The sequence below is a fragment of the Pelobates fuscus genome, chromosome 5 (assembly GCF_036172605.1).
Source record: "Pelobates fuscus isolate aPelFus1 chromosome 5, aPelFus1.pri, whole genome shotgun sequence".
Lineage (NCBI taxonomy): Eukaryota > Metazoa > Chordata > Amphibia > Anura > Pelobatidae > Pelobates > Pelobates fuscus.
This window is the reverse complement of record NC_086321.1, coordinates 17,349,818-17,376,610: the sequence shown is the minus strand read 5'-3', so window position 1 is coordinate 17,376,610 and position 26,793 is coordinate 17,349,818. Positions and strand designations below refer to the sequence as shown.

The 26,793-nt window shown below is 40.2% G+C and overlaps 1 protein-coding gene across 2 annotated transcripts in view; it reads left to right on the top strand.

Annotated features, from left to right (window-relative positions):
* Positions 1-26,793, top strand: part of POLK (DNA polymerase kappa) — a 75,787-nt gene that overhangs the window by 23,856 nt on the left and 25,138 nt on the right. The window contains exons 2-7 of one of the 2 annotated variants that reach the window (XM_063453625.1): positions 7,212-7,382; positions 8,266-8,385; positions 20,160-20,312; positions 22,283-22,414; positions 23,029-23,194; positions 24,407-24,622. In XM_063453625.1, the coding sequence (XP_063309695.1) occupies positions 7,245-7,382; positions 8,266-8,385; positions 20,160-20,312; positions 22,283-22,414; positions 23,029-23,194; positions 24,407-24,622 (925 nt within the window). In that variant the 5' untranslated portion in view covers positions 7,212-7,244. Of the gene's footprint in view, positions 1-7,211; positions 7,383-8,265; positions 8,386-20,159; positions 20,313-21,278; positions 21,368-22,282; positions 22,415-23,028; positions 23,195-24,406; positions 24,623-26,793 lie in introns of those variants that run through there. The other variant, XM_063453626.1, reaches the window with a different exon arrangement.

Below are 26,793 nucleotides of genomic sequence, written 5' to 3'. Positions count from 1 at the left end.
AGCCCCACAGCAATAATACTCCCAGTAATGTGTCTCAGTGTATAACAGAGCTCCACAGCAATAATACTCCCAGTAATGTGTCTGAGTGTATAACAGAGCTCCACAGCAATAATACTCCCAGTAATGTGTCTGAGTGTATAACAGAGCTCCACAGCAATAATACTCCCAGTAATGTGTCTGAGTGTATAACAGAGCTCCACAGCAATAATACTCCCAGTAATGTGTCTGAATGTATAACAGAGCCCCACAGCAATAATACTCCCAGTAATGTGTCTGAGTGTATAACAGAGCTCCACAGCAATAATACTCCCAGTAATGTGTCTGAGTGTATAACAGAGCTCCACAGCAATAATACTCCCAGTAATGTGTCTCCACAGCAATAATACTCGCATATAATCTGACTTTAAACTCCAAAAAATGTATACTCAATTATATTTTAGTTGTGAAACTTATTAGTAAGTCACCTAAAATTTCTTGAAAAACCTGCAGCCTCACCCCCTCACTCACACCCCTAAAATGAAAGTGTCCCACTTTGTAAGTTTAAAACGTTGGTAAGTATGCAATATAACATGGTTTTACACATACTGGAAATAGAACAGGGACACAGATTCAAACTGCTGGGTGTAGCTCCGATACAGTATTCAGAAACGATTGTTTGCACTTTCCACTTTACCATTAATGAGTAAAGAGTAACGACCGGCCCAGCAATTCAGCTTTGTAGTAGATCATTCACCGAAGAGAACAAGAATGTATTTTTTATTTATTTTTTAAATTATGGTCTCGATGAAAGCTCATGCTGCCTCCGGACTAAGGATGTTTATCTCCATTTTTTTTTACGTTTTTAAGGCTTTTCTATTTTGATCGGTTTCTAAAGCAGACGAGGATCATTTTTCAGCTTAAAGCACCAAATCTCGCTCTTTTGAATTTCATGATTCTACTGCTACAATAACATCACAGACATTGAAATAGAAACTAAGCACAGAAGCTACACTGGATTAAAAAAAGGAAATGAAAGTGCTGTGTGCGTTGGCCTGGTACGCGCTTTTATTCTAGAAGGAAAACCATTAATACATTCAGGCCTCCCAAGGGGGCTTATTCACTAAACACTGAGCCATGTGCAACTCCTCAACTGCGGGGCTGCGGGAAGGCTGAGCGATAGAATATTTTATTTCATTTATTAATATTTGATGCCCTATTTTTTTGTCCCTTTTCAAGAATATTTGGTGTGCGTGCCTCACAGACTGCCACAGGAATACATCACACCTTACTGTGTTTTAAACTGCAGTAATTGTGGCTATAAATCAATTGGAAAAACCAATGAAAGAAATCAGAAGGTCATAAATTTATTCATTGGAACACCCACCCAATAGCTGGTGAAATTTAAAGATTGCGGGGCACCAGACTTCAGCCCCTCTTTGGGAAACCCCACCTCCAGATATATTGGACTCGTATGAAATATTAAAGGGTTACTCCAGCCTTTTTTGTATAAGGTGCCGTATTGGGTACTATTAAGTTACCCTCTGTGTTTGTAGTAAAACCTGCAAAAAAAAAAGGTATTTACTAACCCGGAATCCAGCATCCGGTGAAGCTGCCGGCGCTGTCTTTCCCTTCATAACGTCAGCCGAGACCTCATACTGTCATTGCAGGCTTCTCATGGGGAACCATTTCGCTGGCTCAGAGCGCATGCCAGGGCCGGTTTGGGAATAAAAAGCAGCCCTGGATATAAATTCTATACCAGCCCCATAATGCTTCGCGCCAGCATAGTGCGCAGATATGAAAGCGGGAAAAAAACCTGAAAACTATCACTCAAAGGTGAAAGAAAGCACTCCTAGGGCTTCAAAATAAACACAATAGCGGATTTATTGTAAGCAGACCTGCATTTGCATATAATTAAAGTTTCAGTCCAAATACCTTGACATATTTAGGAAAGTTTGGTCATTTGGACTGAAATTGTGAGTGTATGCTGTTGCCCAGCAGTAAAAAAATTGCATTATCTTGCTCATTTTGAAGTAATAAGAGTGTACTCTTCACTTGGGCTGACAACTGGATGATCTCAGTTAACGCCAATTCAGTTCCCATAGGAAAGCATTGGGGGCTACTGCGCATGTGTGGCAAAACCAATTAACATCTCCTCATAGAGATGCATTGCATCAATGCATCTCTATGGGGAGCGATCAGCGCCTCCATGCAGAGTGTGCAGCACTGGACCAGGAAGCCGCTCTAGTGGCCGTTTGAGTGACTGTCACTAGAGATGTGCCTAGGCAGCAATATAAACACTGCCTTTTCTCTGAGAATGTAGCATTTACAATGCTCAGCCTACAGGGACAGGCTATAGACACCAGAACCACTACATTAAACTGTAGTAGTTATGGTGACTATAGTGTCCCTTTAATACAACGTCTTTCTCTCACTGGTGGACTCTGAGTTACAGGGAGAGCAGGAGACACAAGTGGTACAAGATTTATTGACATTGTTTTCCGTTGGGAAAGGGCTAACTTGTCAATTTCCATTACAAAACGTGGTGTACGGTAAACGTACACCGTGCAACACCATACAACACTGCGGTGATATCATTTTTTTTTCTCCCCTTTTTCTACTACAGAACAAACTGACTCATTGATAATAAATGATGGCTGGCTGGATAAGATTCTGAGGGGAACTGGACATGTGTAGTGTATAGTTTGTTTCTGAAATCTGTCCAATCGGAGAGCACCAATATATATCATTTGTTTATTATTATTATGACCGTTTTCTGGTGCCCCTGTGATGGATGAGCCACCACTAACATATACCGCTACTCTCCAAAAAACAAAAAGTTCTATTTTGCCAACTGAAATGTTGGTGTTCCGTGACCTTATGAAAAGCATAGTTTGCATCTAAAGAGTTTAGTTTCCCAAATTGTTATTGAAAGATTAAGAAAGCAGCATTCGTTATGTGGTAGATTTAAGTGGAACAGCCAGTTTTAGGCTCTAAGTCTAAATAGTCTGCCTGGTCAAAACGATTCATTTTATTATATAAAAACCATACAAACCATAGTAGAGATGAAAAATATCAAATGAAAATGAAATTAAACGGAAAACCCCCCAAAACAAATGACTATCGGTAATTCCACGTTAACGAGACTCCTGTTTAAGAGATGTACTCTCCCATGTCTCTCTCGATAGGTTTGCTGTGGCTCTGATATTTAAGACTTGTCAGTCTATCTATATCCCATCTTCTTTCCCATTTCGGATGCTGTTCCTATTTTGTTCCTCTCGTCCTTCTCACCCCTCCCTTTTCTACTTTGTAAATCACCTGCTAGAAGTATCTCAGGGAGTCTGGAAATCCCACCTAGACTCAAATGAGTGCAGGATTCCAACAAGGCGTTGTGAACCGTGGCATTTTAATAAATGGAGGTTAAAAGGAACCTACCAACTTTATAAATGGATACATAAATCAAAATGTCCTATTGCAAGTCCAGAGAGAACCCTGGAACCATCTGAGGGCCACCACGGGTCCAGAGCTTCTAGCTGGGCTGTGCAGCCAGCGAATACAATATTATTATGTATTTGATCTTTATGGGATTTATTGGTATATTACATGTAATAACTAGGGTTATAGAGGAACACAGTCCTTGGTGAGAAGTCCAAATCATTTCCCTGTACGCAAACATTTGATATTGTGTCTGTCTGTCCCTATGACCATCTGTCTGTCTATCTATCCATCTTTGATCGACAAGCTATTTTTCTTTGTTTCACCCTGACATAATTAAAGGAACTCTTGTGTTTTTAAAATACAAATACTCTGAGTGGTTTCTTGTGCTCATGTGACAGTGGAATTTGATTGTAATTGAATTGCCGCTGTGCCCCTCTGTCAGTCTGCTCTTGAAACCCTCATGACGTGTAGGGGATGGAGCGTGTCTCAATTGTTCCTGACATCTAATTCTGCTTTTGCAAACGTGTTTCCCTGCAGTGCATCTCCCCATTTCAATCCAATCTGTTTTCTCTTTGAAAGAGCAATCATATCGACTTGTGCTGGAAAAGGTCTTAGGATAGAGCCTGCGGAGGTAGGATGTACAGAACACAAAGATACTTCGGAGAAGTTATATGTTGAATATTCTGTAAATTCTTGGATAAGTTAAAGAGAACCTATAACCCACTAATTCTGTTATGTACCTTTAACCCTTTCACGGCATTCCATCCTGCAGTCAGAATTGCTTAACAAATGTGAATGAATTGAACAAAAAACTTTGTAAAGAACTATCTGTAATTGGCATTCATTTGCAGTAATCCCCATACGTAAAGGTTTACACTATACTCATTTTTTTTTTTTTTTACGACCGTGTTTTTGTTTTTCCTTTTTATCATATGTTTTGGGTTTTTTTCCCTTTAATTCTGAAAAATAACAAAAATTAAACATTAGACTTTGACAATTTATTGCAAATCCTTAGGGGTTACATCTTGAAACGTTTAGCATACTGACACCAATTAAACAGATGTTCAGACAACGGACATCTATAAAATTAGAAATAAAAAGGCTGCTATTAAACTTGGTTATCTGCTCACGCTGTTTAGTCTTCATCTAGGCCTTTGATGTGTCCAAATGGTCATCCTGTCACTAAACAACTTACAAGATGTGAACGGAACAAGCAGGATTGTTATTTTTTTGTTTGGCACCAATTTCGAACAAATATTAAACATGGCGCTGAGTTACTGTGCTTTGGAAACAAAATACTTTATTTACAAATGTTTAGTGCTTGTGCAGTGCACAGTGTACTGTTTTCATGTTCTTTGTTTATACGCTATTGAAATTAGCGGATAAACAAAGTAACGAATATGTAGGCACCCAATATAAAAGGTGTGAATTAATCATTGCATTACTGAGGAGGTCAGTAACTGGTTTAATCCTTCCAGCAGTAAAGTACAAATAATTAACGGACATGTGTGAAAATCATATTAGCTGGGAAGAATAAGTATTACTCCGTGGCCCTCATGACATTCTTTTAGAGATATTCTGCTATAAAATCTTGATACAAACCTGCTCTTCTCAAAGGACCAGGTAAATAAAGGGCACTGGGTCGACGCTCTGCTCCCTCCTCCGTCCTGCAACGAGTGGGGTATAATGCGCATGCACAGCAAATGTCGCTCGCACATTTGACCTCTTCTTGGGAATCATTGAATCATTGCTTTCCGATGGGGAAAAATCTGACGCTGGAGGTCCTCATGCAGAGCGTGAGGACATCCAGCGTCAGGTACCGAACCAATGGTCTGTTTTAATCAGGAAGCCCTCTAGTGGCTATCTGGTAGACCGCCACTGAGGGCGTAGACCTGCAATGTAAACATTAGTTTCTTTGGAACTGCAATATTTTACAAAAAAGGAACCGTGTACCCAGACCACACCAATTAGCTGAATTGGTCTGGGTGTCGACAGAGTCCATTTAAGAAGGGCTTTATTCAAGGAAGCAGTACCTAGAATAAAAATAAAAACGTTCTTTAGGGGACTGAACTTTAGTCATAATCCAAGCAAGAGACTGTCATTTAGTGACACATTTACTGTTATGTCTGGTCATCCTCTTCTTCAAATGCAGGCTGCTTGACTTCCTGCTGTTCAGCTCAGGCTGTTCGGGGCTGTGCTGTGTTCACTGGCGTACATACCGCGGTCGCAGGGGTCGTGGCCCACAGTGTGTCCATCCTCTTCTCCTGGGCAGAGAGCGATCAGGGGAGAGTGCTCCCTTGCGCGCCCGCCAGCCTGGTGACCGGCTGCCCAGTAGCACCACTGGACTCCAGGGAATCCCCTCAGCTCTCCCAAAGGTAAGGAGGCTGGGGGATTAAATTTGAAAGAAACGTATGTGTGTGTTGGAGCGTTAGAGTGTGTGTTTTTGTGTGTCAGTGTGTGTGTTACTGTGTGTGTCTGCTAGTGAGTATGTGTTGTGTTACTGAGTGTTAGTTTGTGTGTGTCTGTTTGTGTGTGTCTGTTTGTGTGTGTCTGTGAGTGTGTGTTTGTCAGTGAGAGTGTATGTTTTGTAAGTGAGTGTGTATGTGTGTATGTATGTCTGTAACTGAGTGTGTCTCTGTCAGTAAATGTGTGTGTCTGTTAGCTAGTGTGTATGCGTCTGTTCGTGAGAGTGTGTGTGCGTGTGTTTAAAACCCCTTAAGCACTTAACTTTCTCCAGCGCCAGACTCCCTTGGCGCTGGGGATCCTTCCGCCCCGATCCTCCTCTCAACTCCACGCGCGCATTCAAACCGCCCATTGGAAAGCATTACTCAATGCTTTCCTATGCACGTCCAGCATCTTCTCACTGTGATTTTCACAGTGAGAATCACGGAAGCGCCTCTAGCGGCTGTCAGTGAGACAGCCACTAGAGGCTGGATTAACCCTCAGTGAAACATAGCAGTTTCTCTGAAACTGCTATGTTTTCAGCAGCAGGGTTAAAACTAGAGGGACCTGGCACCCAGACCACTTCATTGAGCTGAAGTGATCTGGGTGTCTATAGTGGTCCTTTAAGTGTATGTGTATCTGCATGCACTGGCGTACATACTGCGGTCGCAGGGGTCACAGCCCTGCGACCCCTGCAACCAGGTGCCCGCCGCCATGTGTTGTGGTCCCGGCCCGCGCAGAGTAAGTGCGCGGGGGGCCCTACGGATCAATTTTCGCACAGGGGCCCCATGGGTCGTGTGTACGCCACTGGCTGTGTTCATACATTGATACGGTGGTATTTTTATTTTATTTATTATAATTTTTTGGGGGGAGAATAAAGAATTGAGGAGGGACTGCAACAGAGGCAGTCTGATGCTTCTGAATACCGCAAATATTTTGATTTTGAAAAGAAAATACACAGATGGGAGGACGTAAAAAATTACAGCATGTTAATGAGGTCAAATCAAATTAATTAAATATGTTATTTCAGGAGTGGCACAATATAATATTGCACTGTTAGTACTTTTAAACATTCAGCTAAACAAAAAATAGATGCAAAAAATAATAATATATATATATTTGTCTTTTTCTTATTATTTAAAAAAAATATATATTTTGTTAAAACTCCACGGGCGACAGATTTGCTTTTATGTAAGTAAAAGTGTTCTGTAGGTGGATGACCTACATAATAATTACGTAAGCCTTCAAACTATGATTTATTTTATTTTTTTAAAAGCAAATATATCAAGTATGTGTTTGTTCTGTGAAAACAGGCTCGGGCTGTTTAATAAATATAGCACCTTTTTTTATCACAGGCTTTGAGCTGCTGCGATTTGAAAACGTGCTACATGGATCAGAAAGATGATAAAGACGCGACTCTCGGCAATGAAGCATTTCAGTACAGAATGGGTCTCAACGACAACAAAGCCGGCATGGAAGGATTGGATAAAGAAAAAATCAATAAGATCATAATGGATGTGACTAAAGTGAGTGCGTCCCAGCGGTAAAACTGGTACTTGGCTTTGTGCTACAGAACATGTGTTGATGCTTTCAAAAATGCTTTATCACTGAACTGTGGGACTGTACAAGGCGACTCGAGGCACCATAAGCACGTCAGTGAGATCAAGTGGTTGTGGTATCAAGAGTGTTACTTTAAAGGACCACTATAGGCACCCAGACCACTTCAGCTTAATGCAGTGGTCTGGGTGCCAGGTCCATGTTTACATTAGGGTTAATCCAGCCTCTAGTGGCTGACTCATTGACAGCCGCTAGAGACGCTTCCGCGCTTCTCACTGTGATTTTCACAGTGAGAAGATGCCAGCGTCCATAGGAAAGCATTGAGAATGCTTTCCTATGGACTGGCTGAATGTGTGCTGCTCGTGCCGCGCCGATGACGTCCGAAGGAGGAGGAGAGTCCCCAGCACCGAGGGAGCCCGGCGCTGGAGAAAAGGTATGTGTTTAACCCCTTCCTCACACTAGAGCCCGGTGGGAGTGGGACCCTAAGGGGGGGGAGGGGGAACCTAAAGACCCTATAGTGCCAGGAAATGATCATTAGTTCTCAATGATGATTTTTTTTTTTCAAGAGCCACGCACGCTTCTTAATGATTCCCTTCATCTGTAATGAAATATGGAATATTTTCGTGCCAGGATTGGGATTTTAGGATAAAAGGTTGCCCTGGTAACAGCTCTTATCTTTCCGAGACCAAATGAAGGTCTTCGAAATGAATGTCTGACAGATGATAGGAAATCACAGGATTATTTTATAATATTCAAGATTGGGAAAAAAACGATTTTCTTTCATTTTGAAAAAAAGTAAATTAACATTAAAAAAAATAAGAAATAATATATATGTATTTTTATTTTATGCAGGGCTCAAGATTTTATGACAATGAACTTAAAAAGGATCAGCAAGTGAATCAACGCATTGAAAAAATGATGCAACAAAAAGCCAGACTGACCAGCCAGCAAATCAAGAAAGCCCAGGCCCAGGTATTGAACCTGCTATTGTTGAAGCAGGCTGTCAGTGATGGGAGTTGTAGTACAACTTTGGATGGGCTGCTGGTGTTTGCCAAGCTCTTTCTAGCTTGCATGAATGATAGAGAAATTAAAGCACTTCTGCTGTTGAGAACTGCGTTCCCTATAACACTCAGGAAACCATATGTCTGGCTGGGCGTCATAGGAAGTGTAATGCAGAGCTGCACAGTGCCCTAGGTTAGCAATCGCTGTTCTGGATGAAAATCAAAGCTCTTATTAAGGAGCCAATTTTTGGTTCTCTGAGGTATTAATTTGAAATTAAACTCAAACAGATTAAGGTTTAATGTGTTAATTAAAACAATTAGTTGGGAAGTTTACCTGCATAAGGTCAGATATTTTAATAGAAACTGCTATATAAAGTCTGGGTTTGATTCAAATTTGTAGCTGTCAGTCTGCCCTCAGTCGTCTACCTGTCACTGCGCAACTGGGAATTAGTAAACCACAACACAATAGCCTTATCTTTAATTATAGCCCTGGAAACACAATGCCTGTGATTTACAAATCGTTCTCAAACATATTGATTATTAACGCACCATGACCATCTCAGTGTTTTGAAGTAGTCCTGGTGCCTGTAGTGTGTATGTGCTATTTTTTCGTCTTGAAACGTTGCACATATGGATTTTAACCCTAATGCTGCCGGCGTCATAGAGACTTCATTAGCCAGTCTGGAAGAAGAGGTCTGGGTTGGCTAATGTCAATTCTCTGCTTATTCCTGCACATCATTGCATTCGTTGACTGAACGAGGTCAGATGACACTGAGCGGGATTGAATACAGCCCTGCATTACAGGGTCACAGGACCACGGTACAGTGTGGTATAATGGTCATAATGCTTGGAGTAACCCTTTAACTTCTATCTGTTGCAATGTATCTTGCCTGGAAAGGGTTAACTCGCTTTGATTGCAATGACTTGAAAATTAAACTGCAGCATTTATGGTAAAATAGTCAAGCCGTGACTAAAGCGTCGTTGGAGAACCTTTTTCTTTTTAAATAACCTGTTTTTTCGTTTTCAATTAGCACAATTCATTGTATAGTGTACAAACTGCAGATAGAGTTGCAATCATGGCTTTTCAGAGGAATGGCTTGCTGTTTTCATGTAAATGTAATGCACTGTTACATACCAGCTTAAGAGGTTTTGAACGTGGGATGCTGAGGGGTGGGGGTGACCCCAATAAGATCAGCGTGCTGTGATACAATAAGGTGTGCATCAGCATGTCAAACTCATAAGAAGCTCACTGAAATGTTGAAAATAAATAAGGAAAATACAAATTTTACAACAAAATGGCTGAATTGGAAAATTCTATCGGCTTCATTTGTTTGAGCTAAACTTTGCAATCGCCCTGGCTATCCTCCATGTTTCCTACTTTGTTTTTTTTGTAAATTGCTTTTGAAGAGTGTTTTTCTGCACAACCCGTTTAATTCCAATTAGGGCTCTACATCTGCCGATAGGCTGTGCTAGGTATCTACTACCCTTTCTGTTAAGTAGTATTTTCTCACATTTTGTATCTTCAACCTTCTGCTTCCAAATAATGGTATCCGGCTTTATTTCTCATTTTGTAGAAACATTTCTTATTCTCTTAGGTTATTAGGATGTTTTGATTGTCTCATCATTCCCCCATGTTCTATACATAGAAGTGTGACTTTTATGAAAAAATGCCATCTTGGAATTATACAGAAAAAAAATCTATATATTGTGGTAGCATATGCACATATACCACGATTTACGTTTTGTCTATTATGCTCGTCTTTCATTATCCGTCTCTCCCCTTCTATCTCCAGTTCCCAATGCTGTTCTCCTCCTCTCTAGAATTTTTTCTTGATTTCTTTCTCCGGCATCTCAAATTCACCTTTCAATATCTCATACTATGTGTCTAAACAAACTATCTCCATTATCTAAGTCCTCCACACCCCAGCCTCTAGACACCTCTTGCCTTAAAGGAGCACTTTAGTCACCCAGACCACTTCATCTCAAAAAAGTGGTCAGGGGTCCTTTAGTTCAAACCTTGCAATCTAAACAGGGTTAAATCCACCTCTAGTGCCTGTCTTCCCGACAGCCACTAGAGGCACATTTTTCTGCAGGCAAAGTAAATTTCAGTCTGGGAATCAAATGCTGCTCATTGGAGGAGCGTGATGTTTGGCCGTGCATGCATATCTCCAATTCATTGCTTTTCTATGATAATCAGCAGATTGGAGGAGATCACAAAAAAAGTCAGCAGGCATCATGATGTCTTCGGAGGCAGAGCGGGCACTGTCAGAAAGACAGCTACTACAGGTGTACTTAATCCTGCAACAGCAATGTTTTAATTGCAGGGTTAAAATGACAGGACCATGCACTCTGACCACTTGATTGAGATTACAAGATCACGGTTAATTTAGTGGCCAAAACAAAACTGTGGTTTGGCTAATACTGCACTAAGCTCCTAAAGTACATTTGGGTGAATACTTTCTGGTATAATATTTGGCACTGAGGAGTTATTTACCATAATTATATTTACTTGCTTTTAAATCTGGAGTTTGCGGTTAGTAGATCTTGCAAGGGACTGCTGTTAAAAACTGCCATCCAAGATCTAGATAGAAATTCTTATAGCCACTTTCTCACCTCCCCCTACCTTGTGCCAACCATAGAAAGAGATAATAGCTAGTAAAAGTAAACATTAAAGGGAAACTGTAGTGCCAGGAAAACAAACTTGTTTTCCTGGCACTATTGTTTCCTCCTCTGTCAAGACACCCCCCGTGGTGCAGAAGGGTTGATAACCCCTTCTGTCACTTACCTAGGTCCAGTGCATATGGCTCAGCTCCGCCCACGCTCTGACGCCAGCCGGCAGGAGAGACCTAATGCGATGCACAGCAATGGCCATGCTAGCATTAGGATTTCCCCATAGGAAAGCATTATTCAGTGCTTTCCTATGGGGATTCTGGTGACGCTTGAAGTCGTCATGCATAGCGAGAGGACGTCCTGCGTTGTTTAGATCAGTGGTTCCCAACTGTCGTCAAGTACCCCCTACCAGTCCTCAATTTAGGGATTACCCTGTTGTGTCTAAAGTGTTTTGGTTTTTTTTTTTCCCCTAAAAACACCTTAGATGCAACTGGGCAATCCCTAAATCCTGGACTGTTAGGGTGTACTTGAGGACTGGATTGGGAATCACTGGTTTAAACGACCAAAAGTCGCCTATCCACCCAGAAGCCCCTCTAGTGGCTGTCAGGTATACAGCCAGTAGAGAAGGAGTTAACCCTAGCAGGTAATTATTGCAGTTTCTAAAAACTACAATAATTACATGCTCAGGGTTAAGGGTGATGGGAGTTTGCACCCAGACCACTTCAATGAGCTGAAGTGGTCTGTGTGCCTACAATGTCAAGTCTATTTACAAACATATGTTATGCTTGTAAAAGCACCATGTAATCATTATTTAGTTACAGGATTATATAATAAAATAACATATTGTTACAAGGTATCAACAAAAGTAACTTTTTTCATTTCTGTATAACTTTTTTTTAATTTAGATAAATACCTTATAAGTTAGTAACTTGCATATGTGTTAATAAACTACTACACAGCTGCTGACTGTACATCATGTGAGATGTAACCCATGATATCTGAAGGGCCAACGGTTTCCTGTCTTTGCTGTGTGCCCAATGTATATATTTAACCCTTCTGTGCTTGCAGGGCCAGCCCAAGACATTGTGCTGCCTGGATCCAAGTATGAAACGCCCCCCCCCCCCCACTTTCCTCCTAAAAAAAAAACCCACCAAAAACAACATATATGCTTCTGCAATGGTAGTGTTTCTATGTGTATGTGCTGGGGATGTAGTATGTGTCTGTGTGTGATGGGGATGTAGCTTGTGTCTGTATGTGCTGGGGATGTAGCTTGTGTCTGTGTGTGCACTGCTGCCAATACACTTACTTATATACTGTGTCTGTGTATATGCATGTGTGTCATTGTTTGTATCTGTGTGTGTCTGTATCTGTATGTGTGTCAGTGATTGTATCTGTTTGTCTATGCATCTGCATGTGTGGCAGAGTTTGTGTGTCTGTATATCTGCATTTGTTTCAGTGTGTCTGTGCAACTGTATGTGTGTCAGTATATGTATCAAAAACTGGCACACATGCAGATATTGACACACATACAGATGTACAGACACACTGATACGCCTGCAGATACACCGACACACAGACATACACACAGCCACATACAGACACTGACTTATACAGATACAAAGACATACAAATACAAAGATACACACTACACATACACAGAGACACACATACAAACACACGCTACAAACATTACACACATACAAACAAACACACAGATACCCACACTACATACAGATGCACACAATACGCATCCAAACACGCAGAGACATACACTACATACAGATACACACACATTACACATATACAAACAGACACACACACAACCACACACACATTAAAAAATTAAGCCACCTAGCAGGTTCTTACCTTGTGCTGGCTGTGGCTGGTGGGAGTTGGGGACCTGCTCTCCTGATCCGGTCCCATCCTCTCATTGCATCTGTCCATCGGGTGACCCTAAGGGCATGGGCCACCCGATGGACCCTCACACAGGTTCCCAACCTGTGCGGTGCGCCTGCACCGCTGCCATGGGTTGGGAACTCCTGTTTTAGATTATGACAAGGGCAAAATGCCGCCCCTGTCAGAGTCGTGGCTCCAGCGTGGTCTATGAACAGGTCTGCCCTGTGTGGTTGTATTCATTATGCATATCTTTGGGAATTCTAATGGACCACCCTACTGAATAATTACAACATTTCCTTAGCACTGGGGAGAAAAAAAATAAAAAGCCCATTCATGTTGTATTGTGATTGTTGCAATCAGCAGGAAAATTCCATTGATTTACATGGGGATTCCTTTACTATATTAACGTTAACCCGCTATTGCTCTGTAAAAATGGCCACAAATGAATATCTGGAAAAAATAAAATAAAGGCTACATATGTAATTTCCTGTTTTATATTTGTTAGTGATTTACAGTATGTGTAGATCCGCTTCTTACGTTCGTTAACATCAAATTCCCTCTACCTTTTTTTTTGGTACATTTTTCTTCTGCTAGTCTGTCATTTACAACCATTTTGGTACTGTGTTGATTTATTCCTTAATTTGGAACAAAATTGTGAAATTATTTTTTCTCATTACAAATTTGTGCTTTTTGCTTCCTCCACATTTGTTTCACCGTTGTCAGAATGGCTGGTTATCTGTATTATGTAACCAGCTGGCACTAGTTGTGTGGTGTGCTATGCATGTGGACAAAACTAGCGTACATGAAAATACGTCACTTTGTGTACTTAACACAAATTTTAGGAAAGTGCAGGTTATTATTATTATTATTATTATTATTATATTATTATTATTATGTTATTTATATAGCACCATCGAATTCCTCAGCGCTTTACAATGGATGGACGAACAGACATGTAGTTGTAACCAGACAAGTTGGACACACAGGAACAGAGGGGTTGAGGGCCCTGCTCAATGAGCTTACATGCTAGAGGGAGTGGGGTAAAATGACATAAAAAGATAAGGATAGTATTAGACTAGTGACAGTTGCAGAAGAGGAATCAGTCAGGAGCCATTAACAGTTTAATTGATACGCTTTTATGAAGAAGTGGGTTTTTAACGATTTTTTGAAGGAGTGGAGACTGGGTGAGCATCTAACGGAGGAGGGAAGCGAGTTCCACAGGAATGGTGCAGCCCTCGAGAAATCTTGAAGGCGAGCATCAGAGGTGGTAGTACGGACAGAAGATAGACGTAAGTCTTCAGCAGATCGTAAAGGCCTAGACGGGACATACTTGTGTATAAGGGAGGAGAGATAGGTGGGAGCAGCATTATGTAGCGATTTGAAAGCAAGAACCAGAATTTATAGCTAAGAATATCGGTTATAGGTTATAGCTAAGAATACAGAAAAATGCTAATCTTTATTTATTTCTTTTTCACCCTAAAACAGAATCGATTGTGCAAAAAAAGCCTGATTAAAGCGATAAACCCTATGAAACGCCATAAGGTTACTGTCCAGAGTGTCTCTTTTAGCAATACAATGTTTCCTATGCATTTTTCATCAGTTTAGTGAAATGTATAAATAGGTAAATTCATTGGTACCAGCTTCAATTACAATTCAGTTTTTTTATTTGTTTTTTTTTTTTAATGAAAATTAAAGATATTATTTAACGAAGTTTAAAAACAGGTTATCTGTGTTTTTAGATCACAATGGGGCTACCATTGGTTTATCATTATTTATTTAGTGTCTGGTCACTGACTATGGTATGAATTCTACTTGGATTGTAAAGAACCGAACGTTCAGTCCACCCTAACCGTTGGGCCTTCTGTGTTTCCCAGTACCCTATCCATAAAACGCAGGGCTGTCTGCAGCAGTAAAACGCGTGACAGGCAAATCTCTAGATTTATAATCTATAAATGTATATTAATGTACATCTTTCCACCTCTGTCATATTACTGTCTCATATCATATAATTTATATTATGTCATCATTGACCTTTTAATATGATACCGTATCATTTTTACATCACAGCCGGCACACGCTGAAGTTCTGTTCTGACTTTTCTGAAACTTGAAATCGCTGGTAAAATTGAGTTTCTAAAGACTTCGAGTTCTTTATTCCATCGCTCTGTGTGTTTTATGGACTATGATTTAGAAAAGCCATTATTGGCACCTTCGGCACAGTCAAATCATCCCGTCTCATTTTCTTGTCAAATGTTTAAGATACGCACAAGTTGGCATTTTATCTTAAATCCTGGCTCTCGTTTTATTCATTTACATCTTCCAGTGATATCATTTTTTTTTCTTTTACATTTTCTTTCTCTAAACTACGTTTAAATATTTTACATTTGAATTCTATGCTTTTTATATTTAACATGACTTTTATATGAATTGCTTTTCGAAGACTTGTTTCAATACCTGTAAGACCTTTTTGCTTCCCTTCCTTGAAGCTTTTTCCCCTAAATAACCTTAAAGCCAGACTTCTCACTATGTAGCTCCTAGTTCACCCTGATTCCTGATCGTTATTGACCATTAATACACACATAGGATTGTTTCATATTTTTGAGCGCTGAAGTCTAGTTTTTAAAATTACTGATTGAAGGAACACTATCATTTTCAGACTGCAAATATGTATCGCCAATTCTATAGTGCCCTAGTCACTGTTACCTAGCCAGGGTTACATTTTTTTATTTTATTTACCTTTTTGCCCTCACCGTGCAGGTATCCTCTGTGAATCTCTGCCTCTTTGGCTGGGATAACCGATATCGATCATCTCAGCCAATCCAATGATTTTCCATAGGAAACCATTTGGAGACTAGTGTGCAGCGCTGTGCAGGTTATGTGGTCTCTCTGAGACAGTCTGATCGAATTAGAGAGCTTTACAACGATTAATGTTCCCAGCTGCAGGTTTAAACTGGGGGCCCTACTATGTATGCCCAGCCTCCATTTTTTGTTAAAACCCTGTAACAGAACCTGTAAACTTACCTGCAATCCAGGGCTGGTCGAAGCTCCCCTTGCTCATTTCCACACCTCCGTCCGATGTCCTATGGTCCAATAGAGAGAACCATTTGATTGTACCATTTCACTGGCACCAAACACATGCACATGCTCTAAGCACGTAAAGGGAGGAAGTGACGCAAACGAGGGGAAGAAGGTAAGTGAGTAAGTGAGGGGAGAAACGTGCTTCATTCGTTCATTATGCCTGCTCAGAGTTCCAGGCTGCCTATTTCACGTGTGCCAGGGGTGTAACTAGCAAATATCTCCGTATGTGCCACGTTTCAAGCAGAAATGCTGCACGTACAGACTATTACCACCATGGCCACTTCTAAAAGCAGATGTGGCCATGGTGGTTGGAGTAACTCTTTAATTTGCCAAAATATGAACTCTTCATGGAAGGTTTGAGTTCTGTGACAAGTACAGTCTTCAGGGCTTTTAGGTCAGCCCTCTGCATCACAGTTCTGGAGGTTCTGGAAACCATCTAGAGTCCTAGCTATAAGAGTCATTTTAACTGTGTCCAATGCAGGATATAGCGTACTAAACCCATGTGTCCAGGTCCTACGTAAGTGTGTGGAACAGAAGGGTATAATTGAGAGCATGTGTGTGTGGACAGAGGGGGTCGTTTAATTTCTTTACTACAGAATACATTAAATAAATATTATTTTTAACACATAAAATCCATATATTCATATTTCCCCTTTTGCCCATGCAGAGCACACTATAACGTTAGTCATCTGTTTAGGTCATGCTTATATCAGGCGTCTCCGTGAGGCCTTGGGCATGAGATGTTGAAATCATAAGAGTTGGGATACATTCAGTCATTTATTACCAGCAAGTTATGATGTGTTCATCTGACAAAGCTTAAAATAACTTAATATGCTGCTTTTGGGTGACCTTGACTGGGATTTCTAAATGTACTTCACTGAAACGGGGAATTCATTAATCAAGAGACGAGAGCGAGAGAGATAGTGTATAAAACTTTCTTCTTTTTTTTTTTTTTAAAGCACTATTCAACATCACCCCACACCCCCCCTCCCCTTTTTTATTTGCAAAAGTCCTGAATAATACAAATGTGTGCATACAGAATAGTGAATAAAAGGAAAGAACGCCCAAGAAGGGCAAAGGGATAAAGGAACATTTATATAAAAATAACAATTTATCCTAAATAATATACAAGGCAAATAAAAATATACATAAACGAGTATGTGTGTGCGTACTCCTATAGAAGCTTGTCGCTAGACACAAAATCTAAAAACAAATGTCTCCAAAACAAAAAAATAAAAATAAAACTGAGAGTCCTGGAGACTAACTCTGGAAGAGATAGTAAATCTGACATGAAGAAAGTGAGGCTGGAGACACTCAATAAACGGCCAGCGGATGTGTTGAATAGTCTGAATAAATCCAAGGGATCCCTTGAGACAATGTACTTAGTACCCAACGTGGATAATCGCAGTTGGCCTTCCTGAGGATTTTATGATCCTTACTGTTTGTTGTAGTATGTCAGTCCTGTAGGATGTGGGTGTCCTGTTTGCCCGAGTCTGATTACAGGAGGATCGTGATCCGGGCACTCCAGCAGTTCAAAGGTGAGTAGCTCGTGGTGTTCAGTAATTCCTCGCTCCTACATGTTTCGTGGGCCGTGCGCCCACTTCTTCAGGGAGTAAATAACTATTTTTTATTTACTGAATACTGAACACTGAAATACGCTTCCCAGTGGTAAAGGTTATTACTAGCGGATTTGGTCAGCTGTAATGTTCGGAGCCAGTCCATCTGGTCCATTTCAGTCCCCAATTCCCTTTCCCAATGCAACATATACGACAGTTTTTCAGGGATGCCCAAGTCATTGAGTGCGTTATAGCACACGGACAGCGGTTTGCCAGACTTTCTTTTATCAACACAGTATTGAGAGAAAGGTGGTTTTCGCATGCGTGGATTCCCTGCCCCCTGGTTTACCTGCAAAATGTGTTTAATCCTTAAGTAGGTGAAGATTTCTCTGGGCAGGAGATTATGTTCCCTCTGAAGCTTCGGGATGGGTTTCATACCCTGATCATTACACAAGGAACTTATTGTGCTAGTGTCTCCTGCACTCCAACTCTGTAATTGAATATCTGGTGCCACTTGGGCCAGGGTTTGTATTGGGGCCCGTGCGAGATGACTAGTGGGACCCAGAAAGGGCTGAGCCCATTTTTTCCAATTCTGCAGTAGAAATTTTGTGCTAGGTAAGCAGCGATAACTCAACTCCACTAAAGCGGCCCTAGACCACAATTGGCACTCAATTGTCTTTGGGGTGCAACAAGCATTTTTTAAACTAAGCCACACTGGCGGACTTGTGCATGTCAGAACAGCTAACCCTTTTGCTAAAACCGAAGCTTTATGATATGTGTGTATGTCTGGCATACCCAGCCCTCCCTTATTAAAGGAGAGCCAGGACAGGTGTTGCGTTATCCTGGGCAGTTTTGTTTTCCAAATGTGGGCATTGAGGAGTTTTTGAAATGTTCAGCCTCACTTTTTTTCACTCTATCTGATAGATACATATTTACTGAGCTCAATCTAGTTTTCTAATCATTTATTGATTGGTATTCCTACAGAATAGTGAAAACTGATTCATTTATTATTCTGTGGAGTTAAACGTGCACTCTAAGCTTGCTGTAGTGGTTATGGTGCCAGGAGTCCACTGGCGCCATCCCGCAGTTAAGAGTAAAACCGTTTTATGAAAATGGTTTTAGGCTTGCCTGGGTCCCTCAGGGACCTACGGTTCTTTTAGCCTTCTCAATACAGCTAAAGAGAAAGTTCTCATTTTATATCAGTTTTGTGCAAAATTTCACAGCATGAGTAGGCTGAGAGCCCCAGCTGATATAGCTAAAGGGAGTTAGAATGTTCATGTAAGCTGTATCAAAAATACCAGAGGGACGGCAGTCACTAACCAGAGAACAGAACCAGGAGGCTCTCTAAAGGACCACTATAGTGCCAGGAAAACCTACTCGTGCCCCCACCCTCAGGGACCCCCTCCCGCCGGGCTCTGGAGAGAGGAAGGGGTTAAAATCTTACCTTTCTCCAGCGCCGGGCGGGGAGCTTTCCTCCTCCTCTCCTCCTTCCTCGCGACGTCATCGGCTGAATGCGCATGCGCGGCAGGAGTACTTAAAGCGGCTCTGTCCCTTTTCAGTATTTCATTAAAATAACATCTTTATGAAATGCTAATATTGTCTTTGTTGGAATGTCAATGAAAAAAGAAGAAAAACTACCACAACAAGAGGACATAGTCTTAAATTAGAGGGACAAAGGTTTAAAAATAATATCAGGAAGTATTACTTTACTGAGAGGGTAGTGGATGCATGGAATAGCCTTCCAGCTGAAGTGGTAGAGGTTAACACAGTGAGGGAGGTTAAAGTGACACTGTAGGCACCCAGACCACTTCTGCCCATTGGAGTGGTCTGGGTGCCAACTCCCACTACCCTTAACCCTTTTTATAAACTGCAATAATAACCTTGCAGGGTTAACTCCACCTCTAGAGGCTGTCTACTAGGCAGCCACTAGAGGGCACTTCCTGGATTATAGCACAGAAATCCTGTGCTAGAAAGTCACTTGACGTCCTCACGCTGTGTGAGGACTTCCAGCGTCGATCAATTCCCCATAGGAAAGCATTGAGAAGCATTTTCCTATGGAGATGCATTAGGTTTCCTCAGCTGGCGGGCAGGATCAGTCTCCCCCACCGGCTGACGTAATCACAGGGAGGAGCGGAGGCGAGCAGAAACCACTGCTGAGGGACATCGGCGGGGTCTCAGGTAAGTCACTGGAGGGGTTTTCACCCCTTCAGCTACCGGGGATGGGGGGTGGGAGGGAGAGGGGACCTGCAGTGCCAGGAAAACGGATTGTTTTCCTGGCACTGGAGTTTCCCTTTAAGCATGCGTGGGATAGGCTATCCTAACTATAAGATCAGGCCAGGGACTAATGAGAGTATTTAGAAAATTGGGCAGACTAGATGGGCCGTATGGTTCTTATCTGCCGTCACATTCTATGTTTCTAAGTGAGCCTTTTGATTTTCATATCTGTGCGTTGGGCTTATTGTTAATTGGAAGGTTTTGGTTTTTATTTCTGTTTTTCTTTTTTTCTACCAGTGCAGATAATAAGCTGAGTTGAGCAAAATAGGTGTTTGTTTGTTTTTTATTTGAGTTTACGTTCTATAAATATGTGATTCTTCCTTTTCGAACAGATGGACAGACTTGTATTGGAATTTGAGAAGAGGCGAGATTTAAACCGTGTTATCGTGCATATTGACATGGACGCGTTTTATGCTGCTGTAGAAATGCGAGACAACCCGGAACTGAAAGACAAGCCGATGGCTGTGGGATCCATGAGCATGCTGGTAAGAACTGCGCGTAGATAACCGTATCTCCCAAGTGACTTATTTTGAAGCTCACAATATTTGTATTCTTTCTATCGTCTCAAGTGCAAAGCAGGCTCTCTACCCACGCAGGGCAACATACTGCCAAGGCAGAGTCCCTACACGCCCTGCAGAAGCTGCAGATTTGCTGCAAACTAAGGAAAATCAGAGCAATTTAACCTGGAATATCTCTTTACCTGTAGTATACCGCAGTTCAGTATACACTTTTCTAAAGAGTACAGATATGTGTATAGTTTTCCTCGGCTGTTGTAGAGGAAGCGCCTCTGCTGGCTATCTGGAAGATGCTAAAAAAAAAATGGCATCTTTTACATTGCAGGGTTAAAATGGCAGGACCACTGTACCCAGACCATGTCATCGTAACGTTAGTGTTCCAATAATGCATTATAAAGATAATATTGGCAATTAAAAAAAATTAAAATAAGTTGCATGCTGTATAATGTGTCCCTCAGAGCACTGCTTAGTGGGTCTGTTTGCATTTGCATGTGGAACACTCCAATACCACAATGAGAGGGTCCAATCAGGAGCCTGCCCTGTTATGCACGCGCATGCACAAACAGAGAGAACACAGAAGCACGTAGACTTAGTGGGCGGTCTTTAACAGCAGCCATTTTTATACATTTTTATAAATGGCTGCCGCTAAAGCCCACTCTCAGCATAGAAGCAGAATAAATGCCCCTATATACAATCAATTTATAAGGATTTGTCAGACAGGAAGTGTCCATGTGTCCAAGTTGCTATAGTGAAACAATAAGTAAACAATTACTCGGCGACTCACACAAGCCATGTACAGGTGAGTGACCTGTATCCTGAGCCGCAGGAGCCAGATCATTACACAAACTGGAACAGCACGGTACTGGCTCACTAATATCAGCTGTGTCTATTTTAGCCAGAAATCCAATCTGTATAATCTGGTTATATGGAACCAAAGTCACGGAAACAGAAATCTAATACGCAATGTCTGAATCGCGTCAGTACAACTACGCACTAAAGGAGGTGTGCAGCGCAATATGCTGCAGGTTAATAAACGCTTCCGTACGATTTCCTACAATTTACATTTTAGTGAGAAACCCTGTGTTTTAAAATGTGATGTCCCACCCCAAGTATACCCTAACCTACGGAATGTCCATTGAAATTTTGGGGAAACTTTAACGTTATAAAAAAAAAAAAATCTTCCATTTAACCCCTTAAGGACACATGACATGTGTGACATGTCATGATTCCCTTATTCCGGAAGTTTGGTCCTTAAGGGGTTAAACGTTTAAAAAAATTTTTTTTTTTTTTTTTTTTTTTTACAACTTGCCTGTTTTAACCTGGACTTAGCATTTCAGTTTTGAATTGATGACGTTTCACTGTTTAGTGTCTAAACTTGTGCGTCTTCATATTATGATAAATAGCCGTTACGTTGTCTAATGTGGTTATAGTACGTGCGATGGTAAGTGTGATATTCAGAGACTGTGATCACGTTTACAGATCTGTGCTAGACTTTTATTCATAGACTTTAAAATGTAAACCGGAACAGAGGCCTGGGAACCTCGTTTATCATATAGATACTCTGTAACAGCCATCTAAAGCATTATTCAGCTGGTGCCCAGGGCGATTCCTGTCTGATAAGTCATTATGTATAGCTCGAGTGTACGACCACTTATGGTCTTTGCTCTTTAATTAACTCTAATTGATCTATTTCATTGGCCATATGTATATCTTTTTATTTTATATTTGATATTGTAGGATCTTCGATATAAGTATCTCTCATAGTAAAGTAGCAAACTATATTTCAATATGCACATCTCATTTGTTTTCGGTGTGCACACAGGCATAGTCCCACATATAAACAGGTGCATAGTGCAAATATAGGCATTGGTTTTATTTTATTTATTTATATATTTTTATAGACTTTTACCTATGTTCTGTTTTTTTTTTTTTTCTTCTAGTCCACATCAAACTATCTTGCACGAAGGTTTGGTGTACGTGCTGCTATGCCAGGATTCATTGCCAAGAAACTGTGTCCTAATCTCACCATTGTTCCGACACATTTTGACCAGTACCGTGCCGTAAGTTCAGAGGTAGGTGGTATGTATCGGTGATGTAACTGCCGAACTTAGAATCCTAAAATAGCGTTCTCAAATGTTTTTTGACCTTCAGTGATTTCACTGAAAATACTCTACGTTATTATTATGATCACCATTTATATGGCACCAATATATTCTGCAGAGCTTTACAATAAATTTCCCAATAAAGTGGGAAAATTAACAATATATGAGACAATTGCAAAATGTTTCAGGAACAATAGGTAGAGGAGGATCCTTCTCGAAAGAGTTAACTCTGTTCATCCAATATTGAGTACTACGAGTGTATGTAACCTTTAAAAATACGGTACAACCTTTAAATTCTATTTCTTAAAGAAAGATTCATTTTTTTCTTATTTTGTCATTCTCTTCTCTCTCTGCATGTGCCATGCCTAACTATATTTTGTTATTACCGAATATGTTGACAGTCACAATTCATGTACTTCACATGCAGGTGTAATAAAATCACAATACAATTTAGGATAAGACCTCATATGGGATGAATCACACGGACTCTGTGTCATTGGGTGTTCTTGCGGCATTAATCGTGAACCCTTGCAATCCTATATTAACGTTATCATTTACATTAATGAAATGCACATGCTTTTCAGATTCGAGAAATCCTTGCAGACTACGACCCTAATTTTTTGCCCTTGAGCCTCGATGAAGCCTACTTAGATATTACAGATCATCTAGAGGAAAGACTCAGCTGGCCTGAGGAAAAACGACGGCACGTTATCACAGATGAGAACGTCACGGAGGAGAGAACACTCGAAGGTAACACAAATTGAGAAACATTTATCCATTGACCTCTTTGGAGTAGTGATTTAATGTTGATCCTGAAGGTCAGGAGATGAGAATTGTAACGGAAAACTAGTTTATCCTATCCTTGAATAACATTGGAATGCATAAAATACTTCTTTATATCTGTAAACATCGATGCTGGAAGAATACTTTTATATCTGTCTTAGACTATTGCAGTTAGCGTTACAAAGTGAATGGTTCGTTTTCATTTAATCACACATTAGTACAAATCATTTTCTGTAGTATCTTTATACAGATATCTCACAGCAAGCACATACATTGTCTGCTATTTCTCTCTATAAACCCACATGGGATGTAATATTATGGTTTAATTCATCATTATATAAACAGTCTTGGAGTTTAAACTCAAGATGAAAAGACATGCTGCACATGTAACACAGTGTTCAGAGTTTTTTTGGTCTTTGTGTGTTGATGTTTCTATATCTAGAGGACCAATGTGCGTTGTTTATTTCAGACGACATTGCACAACATCAACTAATAAGAATAGATTTAAAGGGCACCATAACAGCATCATCAAAATGGCTTAACCTCTAAGGGTTGAACCGTTTGAGAAACTGCAGTGATTGTATTGCAGGATTGATGCCACTTCTAGTGACTGTTTACCAGAGAGCCACAAGTGGCACTTCTGAGTCCCTAGCAGTGTTTTACTCTGCTATCCAACATGGGGTATCCTCACACTTTGCATGAAAACTTCCAACATCTTCTGTTTTCCCCATAGGATAGCATTGATTCAATGTTTTCCTAAGGGGAAGCTTGAGTGTGTGCATGGGGCTTGCCAAACATGCGCATTGGGTCTTACCATCGCCTGGACATGGGCGGGAGGAGGAGACCTAGCATATACAGGTTTGTATTCCTAACTCTATCGTGTTCCTTCGATTTCCAAGGTTTGGACTAAATGGCAGAATGAATATCAGAAATATAACAATAACATTGAACGTTTAACAGGTGTGACTTCGCTGATCATGTCATCTTGACTGGAGCAAAACCATAATTAATTGTCTATGCTTTAAAGACTTGCCGGGTTCCTAAAGTAGAATACATAGGTGACTAGGAACATCTTTACAAAGCGGTTATCTTAAACTAACATTCCAGGCAATTCCCGCTTTAGTAAATAGTATGTCTACAGATGTTTTATCAAGCATGCTTTCTATGGTGACCTTCTAGGTGCTGAAACTGGGGAACAAGAACAGTGCCCGTCACCCGTGCTTTTCGAAGACAGCCCTTCCTTCCCTGCTGACCAGAACAGTACAGTTGCTACTCCGGACAATGCCGATAAGAACCAGCTGGTTAAAACGGTCATCTTTGGCGTATCCGCAGAGGATGCTGTAGAGGAAATGCGCTTTCGTATTGAGCAGAAAACCAAACTGACTGCAAGCGCAGGTAATGTATGCTAGTTTTAAGTCTTTCACTACTGCATTGGGCAATACACTGGATTTAATATACCTAGAACGTTATTCCAGTTTGGAGTTTTAGGGTATTTTAAATTAAATCCTTTTTCAACATATTCAGGTAATCCTTGCAGATGTTACCAGATGTTAAATTAGAAAAACTTTTTTTTTTTTCCTGAATGAATTTGTCATCATAGAAATAAGTCAAATGTTTGGGCAGACTAGATGGGCCGTATGGTTCTTTTCTGCCGTCACATTCTATGTTTTTGTATTTTAATTTAAGAAAACAAATCAATTTAGAAAATTTTTTAAAGGACCCTGCTTTAAATAAGTAAAAAAAAAAAGTGCAAATAGACATTGTTTATAATTTCACGTATGAAACAGCATAAAACAGATTTAATACTTTTTTTTTTTAACACCGAAGATATTGTTAACAAGTCAAACATGCCCCAACGTTATATAAATTGCTTACATTTTTTTTTATTCTTATTTTTTTTTTTTATCTACTTCCCTTCCTCCATAAAAATTGAAAAATACTTAATTGGAAATTATATGGAGAAAAAAAAAATGACTGTACCATCCTTTTAAAACTAGCTGACTTCCCCGGAAACTGCTATGGCATCACCCTCGGGCAATGTTATTTTAACATACACGAACACAACAGAATGTGATCCTATTACATGTTCAGAGTTAATTGATCCTAAATATATGTAAAATTTTGGTAATTTTATACAACAAGAGTTTACTGTTTGCATGGCATGATAATAGGTAGGTATTTGGAATTTCATTTTTGTGTGTGTTTTATGAATGGTTATGGGTACAGAAAACCCTTACGTTAGAGTGGCTGTGGGGAAAGTCTACTATATGTTTGGATCAAACTTGGATTCATTAGGCTGCTGCCCAAAAAAAGCTACATTATTGCAAATCCCATGCAACTCCGTATGATATCAAAATGTCCACACAAAGCATAACATGCTGTGCATGACTCGCTAGAAAATGGTTTTGTTATTTTAATTTCAGAAAAACCTGTTGGATGTTTCAATCCATTTTCTGTCTAAATTTTGTTTAGGAAAACTGTTTACTCTGGTTGTCATTTTCTCATATAGAATAACATAATAACTGCTTAGATAGGTCTACTCACAGCAGACTCACTACTTTGCAGCATAGCATCCAATGTTTGGCTTTTGTTATCTGAATACCTGTAATGGGACTGCATACATAAAGTACATTAAAAGGAACGGCTTTTACCAAAAATGATCACCTGCACACTACAAACAGCAGGGTTTGGAATTGAATTGTGGAGAATTTGGCTAATGTAATGAAACACTATTTTATAGAAAGTAACATAATTATACTCCCAGCTATTGTAGAACTACAACTAACATAAAGCTCTGCCGACCTCGGATTATGTGACGAGCATAATCATAGAGCTACGTAGTTTGAATGTCTCTAAACCGGTTATGCAGTATTCAGAAACATCTTTCAATGACTGTCATCATTCCAATATTATATTGTATGATCGGGACGGTGAATTCTCTAAGATTTATAGTGATAACTCAACATTGCCTGTTGGCAATTCCTGCGTTGCTGACACTGGGTAGTGCTCGCTACCGACCAGCACAGGTAGAAAGAGGTGTTTCTTTTCCAAACAATCCTTATTACCCAGGTGTCCTGATACAAGCGGTACAAGCTCGCATGGGTGGCTTCCCAGCGCATTTCACACAGTGAAGTACTAAGTCATAGGTTGATGTCTCTTTTAAAAAACATGTACAATCTGTGTTTATTGAAATCTGTTGATTTCTAATGGAAAAAAAAACATCACAAGAATAACTTTCTTATCTTTCTCCAATAAATAATGGATCAGTTTATTCCATTATTACTTCATTACGTGGCTGTATTCCATTGTCACTACGAAGAGGCAATAAAATAAAAATGTCAATTATCCGTTCAGGCTTGAGACTTTGTTTACTCATAAATAGAATTATATAATTTTCTAATGATAGATTTTAAAAAATCCAATAAATTGACATAAAACTACATTTCAAGTTGCAGTGATCCATAATCCTCTCGATGTCTCAGTGATAATATATTTGGCTTCTTAGTGCTAGATTTGACTCCCCTCTGGAGGATAGACGCAGGGAAGGTCTCATGAATTGCAGACAT